We start from the raw sequence: 15,699 nt of genomic DNA, 5'->3' as shown, positions 1-15,699 counted from the left end.
TCAAACATCAGTTTAATAACAAAAATGAGATCAGAAGCCTAATCCTGGGATTACTAATCCAAGGTGCTATCCAAGATCAATAATTTGAAAAATGTGGTTCATTTCCTGTGATGGGCTGAGGAAGGAAGGCCTCCTCATGGACTACAGACTGACTCAAAATTGCTTGTCTTAGGAGCAAATAACATGCAAATCCAGATTTTTATTTTTAATAGAGATCGGGGAAGCCCACTAGAAGCTTGTGAATTATGAAGAATTACTAAACTTGTGTACTAATAAACTACAATTATTGTTTTACTAGAGTTTATTGAGCACGAAGAATTCTGTTCAGAATTCTGGCAGCCATGCAACTCTACATGCAGTGCTGTGAGGCTCCCACTGAGTGTGTCCACACGCAGGGTTGCAATTCCAGCAAAGGCTTTTGGTTGTGTTTCGTTGTTTAATAGCCTTTACTTTTTAGAGCAATTTTCAGTTCACAGAAAATTGAGAGGAAGGTACAGAGATTTCTCATATACATGCATAACCTCCCCCAGTATCAACATTCCCCACTGGGGTGATACACTTGTTACAATGGACAGGCCATAGTTTGTATTAGTTACATTAGTCACATCTTGGTGTTGTGCATTCTGTGGGTTTGGACAAATGTATGATGACATGTATCCATCGTTATATTGTCATACAGAGTAGTTGCCCTGCCCCAAAAATCCACTGTGCTCCGCCTGTTAATCCCTCTTCCCTGCTCCCTGACCCCTGGCTACTGTTGATCATTTTACTGTCTCCGTAGTTTTGCCTTCTCCAGAATGTCATAATTGGAAATATTACAATATGTAGTCTTTTCAGATTGGCTTCTTTTACTGAGCAATACGTATTTAAGGCTCCTCCATGTCTTTTCATGGTATGTTAGCTCATTTCTTCTTAGCACTGAGTAGAATTCTGCTGTCTGGATGTACCGTAGTTTATCCATTCACCTACTGAAGGACATCTTGATTGCTTTCAAGTTTTGGCAGTTATGAATAAAGCTAATGTAAACATCCAATTCTGCAGGGTTTTGTGCAGACATAAGTTTACAGCTCCTTTGGGTAAATATCAAGGAGTACAATTGCTGGATCATATTGTAAGGGTATGTTTAGTTTTGTAAGAATTTCCAAACTATCTTCCAGAGTGGCTGTACCATTTTGTATTCCCACAAGCAATGAATGAAAGTTCCTCATGCTCCACATCCTTGCCAGGGTTCCAGATTTTGGCCATTCTAGTAGATGTGTAGTGGTATCTCGTTGTTTTAATTTGCATTTCCCTGATGACGTATGATGTGGAGCATCTTTTTATATACTTCCTTGCCATTAGTATTGCTTCTTTGGTGAAATGTCTGTTAAGGTCTTTCACCCATTTTTTAATTGGATCCAGCAACATTTTAATCAGTGATTATCTCCAGTTTGACCATGGTTTTTGATTCCCACTACTTTTTCTTATAATTATTATTAGAATGCCATTTTCATCACTGATTTTGTTTGTGGAGGATCTTTGGTGAATTTTACATGTGCAGTGGTGTGTATTTCATTAACAGGCTTTTGGCCTAAAATTCTAATAACTAGAGTTTTTTCTCCCCCTCAAAATTTTATTATGAAAAATTTCAAACATACAGAAATGTTGAAACAGTAGTGAATACCTATATATCTACCCACATAGATTCTACCATTAACATTTTTCTATACTTGCTTTATCACATATCTAATCCATCTATCCATTTCAGAGTGAATTGCAGACATCAGTACCCTTCCTTCTAAATATTAAAGCATATATATCATTTACTAGAGTTCAATATCTGTTTAGTTTTCTTCTTTTGACGTAAAGTTTATACACAATGTGCTGCCCAAGTTTTATGTATATTTGTTGAGTTTTGACAAATGCATTGCAAAGCAGAAACTACCTTTCTATTTCTTTGTGGCCAGTTTAAAGCCATTAGCCACACATTTGCTTTAGAGGCTCAGAAGGAAGTCTCATTCAGTGAGTCACTCTTAAGTATCATAAAAATAAGCCGTAGTGGTCCCAATGTTTTATATGTAATGCCAGCTTTTCTCAGTGTATGTGCAGCCAGATAGTAATAGTTTGCTGTGTGAAAAATAAAAACAAGATTTGTGTATTCAGACAGGGGAAACACTATTTAAGCAAAATTAAATATACACCTTTACTGGCTGCTCAGAGTCGTCAGGAGCTTTTGACACGTGGGTGAAACTCTGGCGACTCTAGGGAGTGGAATTTGCCAAACTTGTCAAGTAGATAACCCTTTTCCTCGTGACATTTTAGAGCCTACTGCTGTAAGAAACAGTCTTTGGAGCACAGTACCATATACTAATATTGGTTTATTTATAAAACACTCTTAAAAGTAAACTAAAATTTTTTGATACCTTGATAACAAAGGTGTTTTTATTTATATCTTTTTAAAAACTTTTACAATGTTTCAACAGTATTTTATTTATAGCCAGTAGATTTGTTAAGATTAAATATATAGAATGCAGATAGTGAAAATAGGCCATTTATGGCCACAGTTTTGATTTTTCAGATTTCTAGAGTTCGTGACAGAACAAGAAAAAAGGAATTATGTGTAAATTACTTTCACATCTCCTCCCTTTTAAGGGAAAAATCTGTAAGTTTTTGCAACTCAGTTGAAATGATTGGATGTCATCAGATATTTAATAAACCTACTTGGTTGTTTTACTTTTTACTGAAACTTCTTTCTCATATCACATAGGCCTTTGGAGCTATCAGAGACCCTCAAGTTCTCTACATGGCCTCTGTGTTGTGCTCCACCACCACCGTCATTTTTCAGCTTACCTTTCCTATGGTTTCTTAATATAATAGTCTTTCAGGGGCACCTGGGTGGCTCAGTCATTAAGCGTCTGCCTTCGGCTCAGGTCATGGTCCCAGGGTCCTGGGATTGAGCCCCACATCGGGCTCCCTGCTCTTTGGAGAGTCTGCTTCTTGCTCTTCCTCTGCCTCTGCCCCTCTCCTCCTGCTTGTGTTCTCTCTCTCTCTCTGTCTCAAATAAATAAATAAAATCTTAAAAAAAAAAAAAAAAAAATATATATATATATATATATATATATATATATATATATATAGTCTTTCAGAATCGTAATTCTGAGTTTTAGAGATCAAAGAAGTCAATGTTTCCCTAAGGTAGGGATTCTTAAATTTGGGGCCCTGAGAATCTTAGGGCTTCCAAAGGTATAAAATCCCCAAATTGTATTCAGCATGGAGAGAACATTTACACTTTTTTGGAGGAGTCTGTGACTCCCCAAAAAGGAGTGTGTGTGCATGTGCGCGTGTGTCTTTTCATGATCAGAATGTCCTGCAGTTGGCTGGGGCAGGTGGCAAGGAAGAGAATCAGTAGCACCAATTTTTCCTGCTGTTTGATTTGTACCGGGTTCGTTTTAACCTTCCTTCCACACAGAGGGAGTTGGTGCCACTACTCAAAGAGAACGTTGCCTATTTACAATACCCCACTAAGTCACTAACCGCACAGATCTAGTGCTGTGTGGGGCCGCTATCCAGAATGACCAAGAGTTTTGGCTTTCTGATCAGGAAGTGTAGACTCTCTTTTGTAGTGTGGTGAGTAAGAAAAGGACTTCTTTTTAAAAAGTTACAAACCTTTAGATGATACAAGGTAAAAACTCTCCCCAGTCAAACCCTGGGGACTTATTGCCAGGAGTGGAACAGAACTATGCTGGTTTTCTAAGTCTCCATTCTTCCTTCAGTGACATTTCAGTGACCTGTCTCTTTGGAAGATTGGTTGCTATTAATATCAACGTAGCAAAACAAAAAAAGCAGTGTTGTGCTTCTGGGTTTGAGAGTTTTTGAAAACACATAAAATAACCTTTATGATTTACAAATGCTATCATTTCTTAACTTTATCTTGAGAATATAGCATGTAAAACCTGCATTTAGAAATCCTACCTTTAGTAATCATCAGACCCAGCTCAGGAGTTTTAATGACTTGAATTCAAATCCAGAAAAAAAAAAAGAATACTTCCTTTTTTACCCTAAACTATCAAATATTATTTTAACAAGATGCTCTAAGCAGTACTTCATTTTCAAGTATTTGAAAGGTATTTGCTATCTACTTTAAACTTCCCAAATGCAAATGAGTTTGGCTGCAAAATAATTGGAATGCTAATTATATATCTCCACCTAGGGGTAATACAATCCATAAGGTTGGCAAATAAAGGAAATGTGGTTCAAACACATTTAGGTGAGAACATCTTTGGAGCTCATGTGATATTTGTTCCAAGTAACTTCCATAGAGCCATTTGTTTAAAAAATTCACAGGAGTTTTTCTTTTTGAATAATTCAATTCCCTTTTCAAAAGTAAAGCAACGTGCTTTTTTATATGTAAATTCTATGCAATTTGATATTAAATTGATAATCATCAAAACTTGATAATAAATTCTTAAATCAAAACTCTGAGATATTCCTTCTGTTTCCTACAACAGTTGAGTTTGTATCTAGTAAAAAGATTTTATTTTCTTAAGATCTCAACATTACTGAGCTGCCAGTTGTGACATGAGAAAAAAATAGAATTTTTCTTAATAAATGTTTTTTAAGTTCTTTAAAAATATTAGGGGGGGTGTGTGTGTGTGTATTATGATTTTAAAGTAGCAAAATGGCCCATAATTCTGCCATCCAGACAGCCCTGTTGACATTGGGGAAAAATTCAAAGTATACAAGAAAATGAAAAGTAACCTTTGGCCACCATGTCCCTATTCCTAAGATAACCACTATTCTACTGTGAGTTTAATGCTTATATTTATAGAAGAAAAACCAAGCATGTTTAACCAATTTGATGAGATGCCTCCATTTGTTGAGGTATAATCTAACTTTGTCAGTAACTGCAACCCGCCATGCTTTTTCATACCCCTCTTTTCCTGATGGGGAGAGAATTCCCTTAGGGATACTTTTATAACTTTTTCTCAGTCTGTTTTAGAAGTGTTAGCCCCTCTCAGTCACTAAAAGCATCTCATTCTGGTTATTAAAACATGGTGTTTCCCTCCCCTCGCCACAGGCTTATGGAAGTGGAGGGGAGGGTTGGGAGAGGGGAATTGTCTGCTCTTTCCCAAGTACCCTCTCTTGGGAGCCAGGACACTCTTCGCTACACCTGTTGGTTATAGCTCGGTGGCAGCACTTGTTAGGTTTTTGTCTGCCTGTTTGTTTTTGGGTTTTTGTAGCTATTAGTGGCCTCCAGAGATTAGCAGTAGGAGCTATATACCCCGTCAGCTCTAACCTTACCACTAAGTATGTTAAAATGAAAGGACAAGCAGTGGACCAAATTCTGCCAAATAAACCAAATGTGCAAACATTGATTAGGAAGAAGATATACACACATACACACAAGTAGTTTCCTGTCCTGTTCTTGTGGCTCAGAGAAAACCACACTGTCCCCAGACAATCTTACTAGGTCTTATTTAAACAGTAATAGAGTCTGGACCCTCTCCCAAGCCTTCCACCTATCTTCATCATCCACTCCACCAACAAAAAGCCACCTGCTAACATTTTTTTACTATATTTACCAGCAAATCTTCTGGTGTAGATTTTGATAAAGTTATCTGAAGGGCCAGATGCCTCTGAATGGTGATTCCTGATAAGAACACTTCAGATATAACCAGTCACCCCAGGGGTGTGATTGTGGATACTTCACATGCTTATCGGAGGACTTATATTATATAGTGTTCGTATGCTTATAATTCCTACTGCATGGACTAGAGTTAGGTGAGATACATGCACAGGCACTGGTTATACTTAACTACTTTGAAAGTAAATTACCACATAGACAACAAGAGAGTTTCACAGCCAAATAATGGCTTTGTCATCAGGTAGTATGTTTAGTGTCCTAAGCTCGCTGATGACAAAGCCATTATTTGGTAGGGCTGATGTCCTCTCATTACTGCTCTTTTCCTGAAATTCCCTGGCTCTTCCCTCATACTTTTCCAGCATGCTAAAGTCATTTTGTCAAGTCTCACCAAAAATTATATTGCTTTAAAACGTAACTTAAATGGTGTCACATTGAATGTATAGGATAATTTAGAGATAATTGAGATGTGCTTTCAAAATTTCATGTAATAAAAATCCAAATAACAAAGACATTTTCCCTAAATATCATATTTGCTTTCCTACACTCTCCCCACCCCCTCCCCCACAACCACCCTCAAAAAGAAGAAAGTTTCATTCTCTGAGTTTATGGTTGTTTTCCTGAGCTCATTTTCCAGTGAACCTCACCTGCTTTCTGCTTTCCTGGGGCTTCCCATGTTGGTTCTCTGGAAAGAAATCTGGGGCTTTGGTTACCCTACTCTGCCAAGTATTCCCACCACTGTGCCTGTATCTGGGGCCCAATGATGGGGAGGCGAGAAGGAAGTAAAGCAGTGGGTTCACCCCACCCTCCTGGGACCACCACTTCTCCAGTCTGTGAGGAAGGGTCCCTCCCTCAGAGACTTGGCTTCTGTGAGCTCCTCTTGCCTTCATTTCTGCTGCCACCATGAGATTGCTTGTGGCCTGGAGTGTGAGAAAACAGAAGACAAGGAAACATAAAGAAAACTGAGGGGCTGTACCCACTTTCTCTGATATTAGGAGTTCCCTTTCTCATTCTTTCTTGAAACAGAACTAAAGGGCTTCTTCCAGGACTCTCTCTTTCAGCCTTTGGTGCCCACTTCCAGATTTGGGGCTGTTCTGAAGTCAAGCCAGGGGAATACCATTGGTGAATATATGGTAAACTCACCACTGGTTTGGTGGTGCTTCAAATTCTGGTCTTCCCCACTCTGCCTGCTACTGTTTACTGTTTAGAGTCCTCACATAGCTGCTTTGTGCATTCTCTCCAGGTCCTGGAGCTGCATTTACCGAGAGAGGCAGGGTAGAGTGTGCCTACACCATCTTACCTGGAGCCAAAACCAAAAACAACTTTTTCTGAAAAGCTGAACTGAGTCTAATGATAGAGAGTTAATAAATTATCATATAGCCATTTGATGGACTACTATGCAGCCATGATAAAGAATGAGACTACTCTGATACAGAATGTTTGTCAAGATGTATTGTCAAATAGCAAGCCACAGAACATCTGGGGAGATATATTTATAGATACGCATATTGATGCTTACATGTGCATAAAGAAAGTCTAGGAATATCCAAGAATTTGGTAACCATGGTTATTTCCGAAAAGAAGGACTGGAAGGGGGAGACTGGGAAGACAGGGAGGCTGACTGATACCTCTGTGCCATTTGCATTATGGTAGATGATGGTAGATCAGGCCGCCGTACAGACCCCTCAGGTAGGCCTGAGGACATACTAAGAAATGAACCAAAGAAGGAGGTAACTGGGGTGCAGCAGGCTCTTCATGTTATGGAAATAGATGACCCTTTGAGTGACTGAGTCCTTTCTCCAGACTAAATGCTGCACTGGGCAGCAGTTCTTAGCTTCTCTGACCCCAGCTGCTGGTCTTAGGGCATAGCTCCAGGAGGAACTAGGGAGGCGCCAGGTAGCCTCAGCCACACATGCCTTTTCTTTTATTCTTTGAATTTGTCAGTTCCATTGTGAACTGAAGAAAAAAGTAGTTGAGGGTTAATTTACCCTTTGTAGCCTGGCTCAGCCCACTTAATGTATAATAATATAATTTATAATATAAATATATGAAAATATTTACCTTTTATATATAAATTAATTTTAATATATTTAAAATGTTTAACTATAATAGTGGGGCACCTGGGTGGCTCAGTCGGTTAAGCGTCTCAGGGTCCCTGGATCGAGTCCCGCATCGGGCTCCCTACACAGCGGGAAGTCTGCTTCTCCCTCTCCCTCTACTGCTCCCCCCACTCCTCTCTCTCTCTCCCTCTCTCTCTCTCTCCAATAAAATTTTTAAAATAAAATAAAATCTTTAAAAAAATAAAATAACTATAATAGTAATTTAATATATAATCCCTAAATATATATTTGTGTGTGTGTGTGTATTTTTTAAATGTACCATTTTTAAGTATCTACCACTACCCGATCCCTTCCAGGTTATCTTAGGCATGTATTTTTATTGCCAGGCTAATTCACCTGAACAAGATTGACCTCCATGCTCCAAATGAAATGCTCTATGGACGAATGGGCTATATCTATGCGCTTCTCTTTGTGAATAAGAACTTCGGAGTGGAAAAGATTGCTCAAAGCCATATTCAGCAGGTACCACATTTCTGTGCTTTTTGGAGTCCTGTTAGGATCCCAGTTATTAACTGCCTGAACTCTTGGTTTTGTTTCTCCAATTAGCATACCCCGGGTCGAAGGAAGGTGTGTGTAGGCCTCTAAAAGGTCAGGTGGGGTCAGAGAGCTGACAGCGTCACACTGAGTGCATTGGAAACACTTAGAGAGCGACTGGGAGCAAGACGTCCAGGCTGCTCCATTTGAGAGTGTCACGGCCCTTCGGAAGACGAGGGCCAGATTTCACCTCCCAGGTGCGGATGTCTCCTTTCGTGCCTGAAGAACTCATGCTTTCCTCTGTCACGTGAATTCGCATAAGCACTAGTAAAGAGTTCAGAATTTCCATATCTCCCTCTTTTAGGCAGAATACAGTCACCCCTGCTTCCTGAGCATGGAATTAAACTGTGCCCGTCCGTGGCCAGAAGACCCCGTCTGATTCACCGTATTCTCCATACCTCTTAGCAAAAAGTTCCTTACGGGAAGATTCTTACTTTGATTCTCTCATTATTTTGATCGGTTTTCTCCCTGTAGATTTGTGAAACAGTCTTAACCTCTGGAGAGACCCTCGCCAGAAAGAGAAACTTCACAGCAAAGACTCCACTGATGTATGAATGGTACCAAGAATATTATGTGGGGGCTGCTCATGGCCTGGCAGGAATTTATTACTACCTGATGCAGGTAAGAGGTGAAGATGGTGGAACTGAGAAATGCGCTTGCTGACTGCCCGGGCCAGGGCGAGAAGACCGAGGCTCCCCCTCTGGCTTTTCATTCTGTCAACCAACTGCCTCACTCTCCTTGCCATTTCCTGGCCTCGACAAACAAGGGCAATGTTTGCCAGAGTGCATTTTACAGTGTATAAACATAAAAGGCTGTGCCATGGGATGCTGTCTGATTTGTAGGTGACCCGTACTTGCCTGCTTCGTGCCGCTTTGCAGACTGAAGTGTTTTGACCTGTACTTCTATATGAAGTGCCTTCTGCTCTGCTCTGCCCTTTCAGCAAATGCCTTGAATTAATATTATTGCATATTATTAGACACCACCCACTGAAACAAATTCCAAAAGAACAAAATCAATAGAAAACAAATGAGCATATGTTGCCTACGACTCACTTGGAGAGCAAAGCCACAGAGCCTTTTCAATGGATTTTGTGTAACTTAAATAGCTGGATGCACTATGCCCAGCCGTTCTTTGGCTCTAATACTATTAGGAGACATCAGCCAAAGTCAAATAGACTAAGGACAAGTAGGATTTACTGCAGCAAGCATAACCTGGAAGGGGAGGTCAGAAGAGGACTTTTCATGAGAGCATCATTTCCGGGGGCTTATTTAGCTCTCTTTAAAGAGAAACTGGCACTTGTGAATAAGAATTCATAGCTAAAGAAAATTGATTTTTAATGGCGGCAGAGGTGCCCCCCTCACCTTCCCAAAGTACAATGCAGCGTAAAGAAAAGTGTTTCATTAATATGTTCAACGTGAGTGCTCGGATATACATACTATTAGCTGGTTGAGTAGCTGGCTGCAATAATGCAAAATCAGTGTCAGACCTTCCGTCTCCCTGTAACTAAACAATGACAACGAAGCTGAAAAACTCAAGGTTATTATTGCTTTTGAATGCAAAGTCACACTTTGAGTGTTAGTGGCAGTAAGAGACCAACTTTTGTATTTGTTCTGCACTTCTCAATTAGGAGTTTTATAATGAGGGGTTTCGACAGTTCAGACTTAGACTCCTTTATTTTTCTGGCATCAACCTCCACTGGCTCTGTATTTCCCAAAGTAAATATATATTCTTAAGTTTTCAGGAAGGAGAGTTCATGTATTGTGCAGTCTTGGGGTGAGTTAGAGTCATCTTACTTCCAGCTGCCTCCTTTTGGTGGCAGTGTGAAATCTGGAAACCTACATTCTGAGTTTTCCATTGGCAGATAATTGTCTATTTGAAATAATTTAACTTTTTTTTTTTTTAAGATTTTATTTATTTATTTGACAGAGAGAGACACAGTGAGAGAGGGGACACAAGCAGGGGGAGTGGGAGAGGGAGAAGCAGGCTTCCCGCAGAGCAGGGAGCCCGATGCGGGGTTCCATCCCAGGACCCTGGGACCATGACCTGAGCGGAAGGCAGACGCTTAATGACTGAGCCACCCAGGCGCTCCGAAATGATTTAACTTTTAATACTGAAAGTCCATTCCAGTAGGTACTTACGTATCATAAACATAAATAAAAATATTAAACATAAAACATAATATTATGTTTTATCATAATATCATAAACATAAAATATTATTTGTAGCCCATTTTGGATAATTCCTGCAAATTTGAGGAAAATCCACTCCTTCTACTCCAGCATTTTAAACTGAGCTGGAACAATATTCTCTGGGTAGAGTGAAATCTATATATGCCCTCAAGAATTTAGTGCACAATCAGTACCTGTGCATCACAACACGGGCTATCTCCTTACCCACATGCCCACCCCCTCCTGACAAGGACAACGCTTTGAATTTGTTATTTGAAGAAGTGAGTAGTGTATTGAATTAAGAACAGGACCAAAAGGAGAAACTAAAACCATTATATCAAAAATGGAGGCTCAGGGTGCCTGGGTGGCTCAGTTGGTTGAGTGTCCAGACTCTTGCTTTCCACTCAGATCATGATCTCATGTTGGGCTCTGTGCTCAGGGGGAGTCTGCTTGAGATTCTCTCTCTCTCTCTGTCTCTCTCCCTCTCCCTCTACCCCTTCCCCCCGCCATGCTTGCTCTCATTATCTCTCTCTCTCTCTCTAAAATAAATAAATAAATCTTTAAAAAAAGAAGGCCAAATTCTTAAAAAAAAAAAGTGGCTCAAATGCCCTATGTTAGTGCATCCTATAAATCTGTACATCATTGTATCAAAATAATACTGCATAAATGTCAGTCCCAAATCCTCTGCAGAAGGCTTAATCTAGAGTCACACAGCAGTTTGGGATCTAGATTCCAGGTCTCCTGACTCGTTAGCTTCCTCTTTTTTTGGAAACATCTACCACTTCTCTAAATGTAAAAATGAAAGTTGCACTTACATTGTCTAATGCATCTCTTTGTGGCCTTTAAAGTATGAATAAGGTATTGGGGCATCTGGTGGCTCAGTTGGTTAAGCATCCAACTCTTGATTTCAGCTCAGTTCTTGATCGTGAGGTCAAGTCCTACATTGGGCTCCATGCTGGGTGTGGAGCCTACTGCCAATAAAAATTAAATAAAGTATGCCTAAGGTATTAAAACCTTAAGAAACATCTCTTGTGTTCATGCATTGACTTAGGAAAATTATTTATATGTATGTATACAACGATAAATATTGAAAAATAGTATGTACATAAAGTCCCAAGAGTTAAGGGATATCCTGATTTTAGTATGTTCCAGTCGGTAAAAAAAAAAATTGGAATGGAATCCGACCGTTTAGTGACTTCTAGTTCCTTTTGGTCATGTTTCATCTCTGGCTTAAAACTAATCCCAGGGGCACCTGGGTGGCTTAGTTGGTTAAGCATCTGATTCTTGATTTCAGATCAGGTCATGATCTCAGGGTCATGAATCAAGCCCTGTGTGAGGCTCCGCGCTGGGTTGGAGTCTGCTTAGGATTAATTCTCTCTCTCCCTCTGTCTCTCCCACCCCCTCTATCTCTGTCTCCCTCCCTTTAAAACACACACAAAACTTATCCCTGAGGTTTAGGAAGATCTGTTTGCTTTAGCAGAACTAATAATTCCCTTTCTCATTTTTAGCCCAGCCTTCAAGTGAACCATGTGAAGTTACAAAGTTTGGTCAAGCCCAGTGTAGATTATGTCTGCCAGCTGAAATTTCCTTCTGGCAATTATCCTCCGTGTGTGGATGATAATCGAGATCTTCTAGTCCATTGGTGTCACGGTGCACCTGGAGTGATCTACATGCTCATCCAGGCCTATAAGGTACTGTGAATTTTCTCATTTTCAAAATAATTTGGAAAATGTAACCTAAAACTCCATAACTTGCAATTGTTTTATGCATAATCTTTAAAGAAGCAGTAGAGAAATTACTGTTGGATGTACAATCACTTTGCTACATGGATTATAATTCATTCTCACACTATCCATCTATATCAGAGCAGAGACTATTTTATTGGTCGGGAGACTGTTTCACTGACAGGTAGAATAGCCAAGATTACAGCATCAGTGGCAGAGCCAAGAGAAGTATCCCAGAAATTCAGTTAAAAATAGAATCTTTCTTGGACACGTGGGTGGCTCAGTTGGTTAAGGGTCTGACTTGATTTCAGCTCAGGTTATGATCTCAGGGTTGTGACATGGAGCCTGCTTAAGATTCTGCCCCCCCCCCAAAAAAAAAACAAAAAACAAAAAACACTGTGTAGGGGCACCTGGGTGGTACAGTTGGTTACGTGTCCAACTCTTGGTTTCAGCTCAGGTCACGATCTCAGATGATTTAAGAGCCCCGCACCAGACTCCACACTCAGTGTAGAGTCTGCTTAAGTTTCTCTCTTCCTCTCCTTCTACTACTCCTCCCCGCCACACTTTCTCTCTCACTCTTTCTGTCTCTCTCAAATAAATAAATACATCTTAAAAAAAAAAATAGAATCTTTCTTGTGCATTGCTGGTAGGATTATAAAATGGTGTGGAGGGGCGCCTGGGTGGCTCAGCCGTTAAGCGTCTGCCTTCGGCTCAGGTCATGATCTCAGGGTCCTGGGATCGAGCCCCGCATCGGGCTCCCTGCTCGGCGGGAAGCCTGCTTCTCCCTCTCCCACTCCCCCTGCTTGTGTTCCCTCTCTCGCTGTGTCTCTCTCTGTCAAATAAATAAATCTTTAAAAATAAAATAAAATAAAATAAAATAAAATAAAATAAAATAAAATGTGTGGCTGCCATAGAAGAGAGTTTGGTAGTTCCTCAAAAAATTAAACATAGAATTAATACATAACTCAGTAATTCAACTCCTAGGTGTATACACCCAAAAAATTAAACACAAGGATCCATATAGATTCTTGTACACAGATGTTCCACAGCAGCATTATTCACAATAGCCAAAAGGTGGAAACAGTTCAAGTGTCCGTCCACAGATGAATGGATAGACAAAATGTGGTGTGTGTATGTATACATATATACAATGGAATATTATTGAGCCATATGAAAGAATGAACTTCTGATCCATACTGCAACATGCATGAACCTTGGAAATATTAATGCTAAGTGAAATAAGCCAGATGCTAAAGGACAAATAATGTATGATTCCATTTGTATGGTGTGATGGTTAGTGTGAGGTATGTAGAGTAGGCAAATTCATACAGAAAGAAAGTAGAGTGGAAGTACCATGGGGCGGTGCTGGGTGGGGGTGCATTATCACTTAATGGGTACAGACCTTGTTTGGGGTGATGAAAATGTTTTGGAAGTAGTGGTAATGATTATACAACTTTGTGAAGATAATGAATGCCACTGAATTATATACTTCAAATGATTAAAATTGTAATTTTTATATTTTCTTTCTTTTACTATAATAAAAGAAATGCAAATATCATTTCTAAAAAGCATGCTATGGCAGAGCCATAATCAGAGAAGAAAGGGGTTTTATTTGAAAGAAAAAAAAATAGAAGTAAACCAAGATATCTGTGTCTATTGGTGCACATCTACAAATTACAAATCTATGGACTATAAATAAGCATTGGCATCTCATACTCTAAATAAGCTTTTAGTATATCAAATGTTACTTGCAGAAAGTTGGATATAATGGAAAAACTTTTTAAACTGCCTTACTCTACTTTTAGGAACACTTAGTTTGCAGTGAAATATTAGAAATGTCTACTCAGAATATTTCTTGAGGCTTTGATAGATATATAGAAGATTTTAAAGGCGTATCTCTATTTTTCTGACAAAGTATAGTGTTTTATAATCAAATCCATTTTTGTAATCAATTTTCTAAACTCTTTCTTCTCCAGTATGTAAAGAAATGTCCTAATAGTGAAGGGCATTATTGTTAACCAAAGAAGATAGCGTGTGGTCCTTGGGAAAGTGACTACTGCCAAGAGCAAGTCACAAGTAAAATATTGCTGCTTCTGCACTAACACCTACATCCGTAAGCAGAGCGCACATAAAACGTAGATGGCACACAGGCAAGGTCGTGGGCAGTTATTGAAAAGCAAAAAAAGCAAAGCTAGTAAACTTCTGTAATTCGTCCCCATTGACACGACCCATCTCCCTGGCTCGAAATCGCTGACCCTTTCTTGCCAAGCCACCTCCGTCCCCCCGCCCTTCTGCCCTCTCCCTTGCTTCCCCATCAGGAGGGAATGTCCGCAGAAGTTTCTCTGGCATCCCTCGTAAGGAGCCTTGCCCTCGGCTGTGCAGGTCTTCGGAGAGGAACGGTACGTGGACGCCGCCTACCAGTGCGCGCACGTGGTCTGGCAGCACGGGCTGCTGCGGAAGGGGTACGGGCTGTGCCACGGCGCCGCGGGGAACGCCTACGCCCTCCTCGCGCTCTACAACCTCACGCGGGACGGGAAGTACCTGTACAGGGCCTGTAAGGTACGCAGCACGGCCGGCGGGAAGGGGGCACCTTCCCCGGGCGGGGAAGGGCTCTAGTTCAATCTGATCTGATTCATTGATCTTTGAAACCATGAGTCTGTGGAACAAATCCAGTTACGTAAGAAAAGCCTTCAAAAAGCATTCAGTTAAATTCGCCTTCTTGTATAAGGACGTAGTTCTACTCGACAGCACTTACGGGCGGGGCAAAAGAAAGGAATTCTGCCCTGATAACCCGGGACGCAGCGGCTCAGACAGCTCCCGAAACTCCTCCCTCCCGTGCTTCATCCTCTTTCAGACCATCTGTTTCTCTGTGTCAACCCCTTTTTTCTGCCTTGAAGAGAGTTTTTGACTTTTCAGAGTAATTCTTAGGGATAATTTCTCTCCACTTTTGAGGGTCTCTGGAGGAAGCCGCTACAGTAACTTACCTTGGTCTCACTTTCAGTTTGCCGAGTGGTGCTTAGACTACGGAGAGCACGGCTGCAGAACGCCGGACACCCCCTTCTCCCTCTTCGAAGGTATTTTCCACATGTTTACTTAGTTGCCTTGTAATGTCAGCATCTACTTCTCTGCTTGGTAATCAGTGTATTTGAATTTGAGCTTTATCAACAAATTAATTTTATGGTCATTTCTTGAACTACTTCTTTACTTCCTAATACGAAAACTCAATATTAAAAATCAGGTAGTCCCTGGACTCCCTCAGACCTAATCCTAGTAGTCATACTGGTGACCACATCTGTGGAGCCAAGCACCCGCTTGGCATTTTGCGGATGCCGTCATAAATCATCTCAGCAAAGACATACACGCGTCATTATCCTCATCTCACAAATGAGGACCTCAGGTAAGTGGCCCGAGGTGCCGTGTGAAGGAGCTGACGTGTGATAAACGGCAGGGCTGTGCCTTGAACTTCTCAGGTTCAGCTCTCCTTCCTGTCTTCCGCCCAGACGAAGAGACTGAGCACCTCACTAGTGATCTCC

At 40.6% G+C, this 15,699-nt stretch overlaps 1 protein-coding gene across 4 annotated transcripts in view; it reads left to right on the top strand.

Moving 5' to 3' along the window:
* LANCL1 (LanC like glutathione S-transferase 1) overlaps positions 1–15,699 on the top strand; it is a 41,029-nt gene that overhangs the window by 21,771 nt on the left and 3,559 nt on the right. For 3 of the 4 annotated variants that reach the window (XM_036098761.2, XM_036098760.2, XM_036098757.2), the window contains exons 5-9: positions 8,067–8,202; positions 8,749–8,895; positions 11,951–12,133; positions 14,549–14,725; positions 15,168–15,240. In XM_036098761.2, coding sequence (XP_035954654.1) covers positions 8,067–8,202; positions 8,749–8,895; positions 11,951–12,133; positions 14,549–14,725; positions 15,168–15,240 — 716 coding nt within the window. Of the gene's footprint in view, positions 1–8,066; positions 8,203–8,748; positions 8,896–11,950; positions 12,134–14,484; positions 14,726–15,167; positions 15,241–15,699 lie in introns of all 4 variants that reach the window. The other variant, XR_013447356.1, reaches the window with a different exon arrangement.

The sequence above is a fragment of the Halichoerus grypus genome, chromosome 4 (assembly GCF_964656455.1).
Source record: "Halichoerus grypus chromosome 4, mHalGry1.hap1.1, whole genome shotgun sequence".
NCBI lineage: Eukaryota > Metazoa > Chordata > Mammalia > Carnivora > Phocidae > Halichoerus > Halichoerus grypus.
The sequence above is the reverse complement of the archived record's forward strand: the minus strand, read 5'-3'. Positions and strand labels throughout refer to the sequence as shown.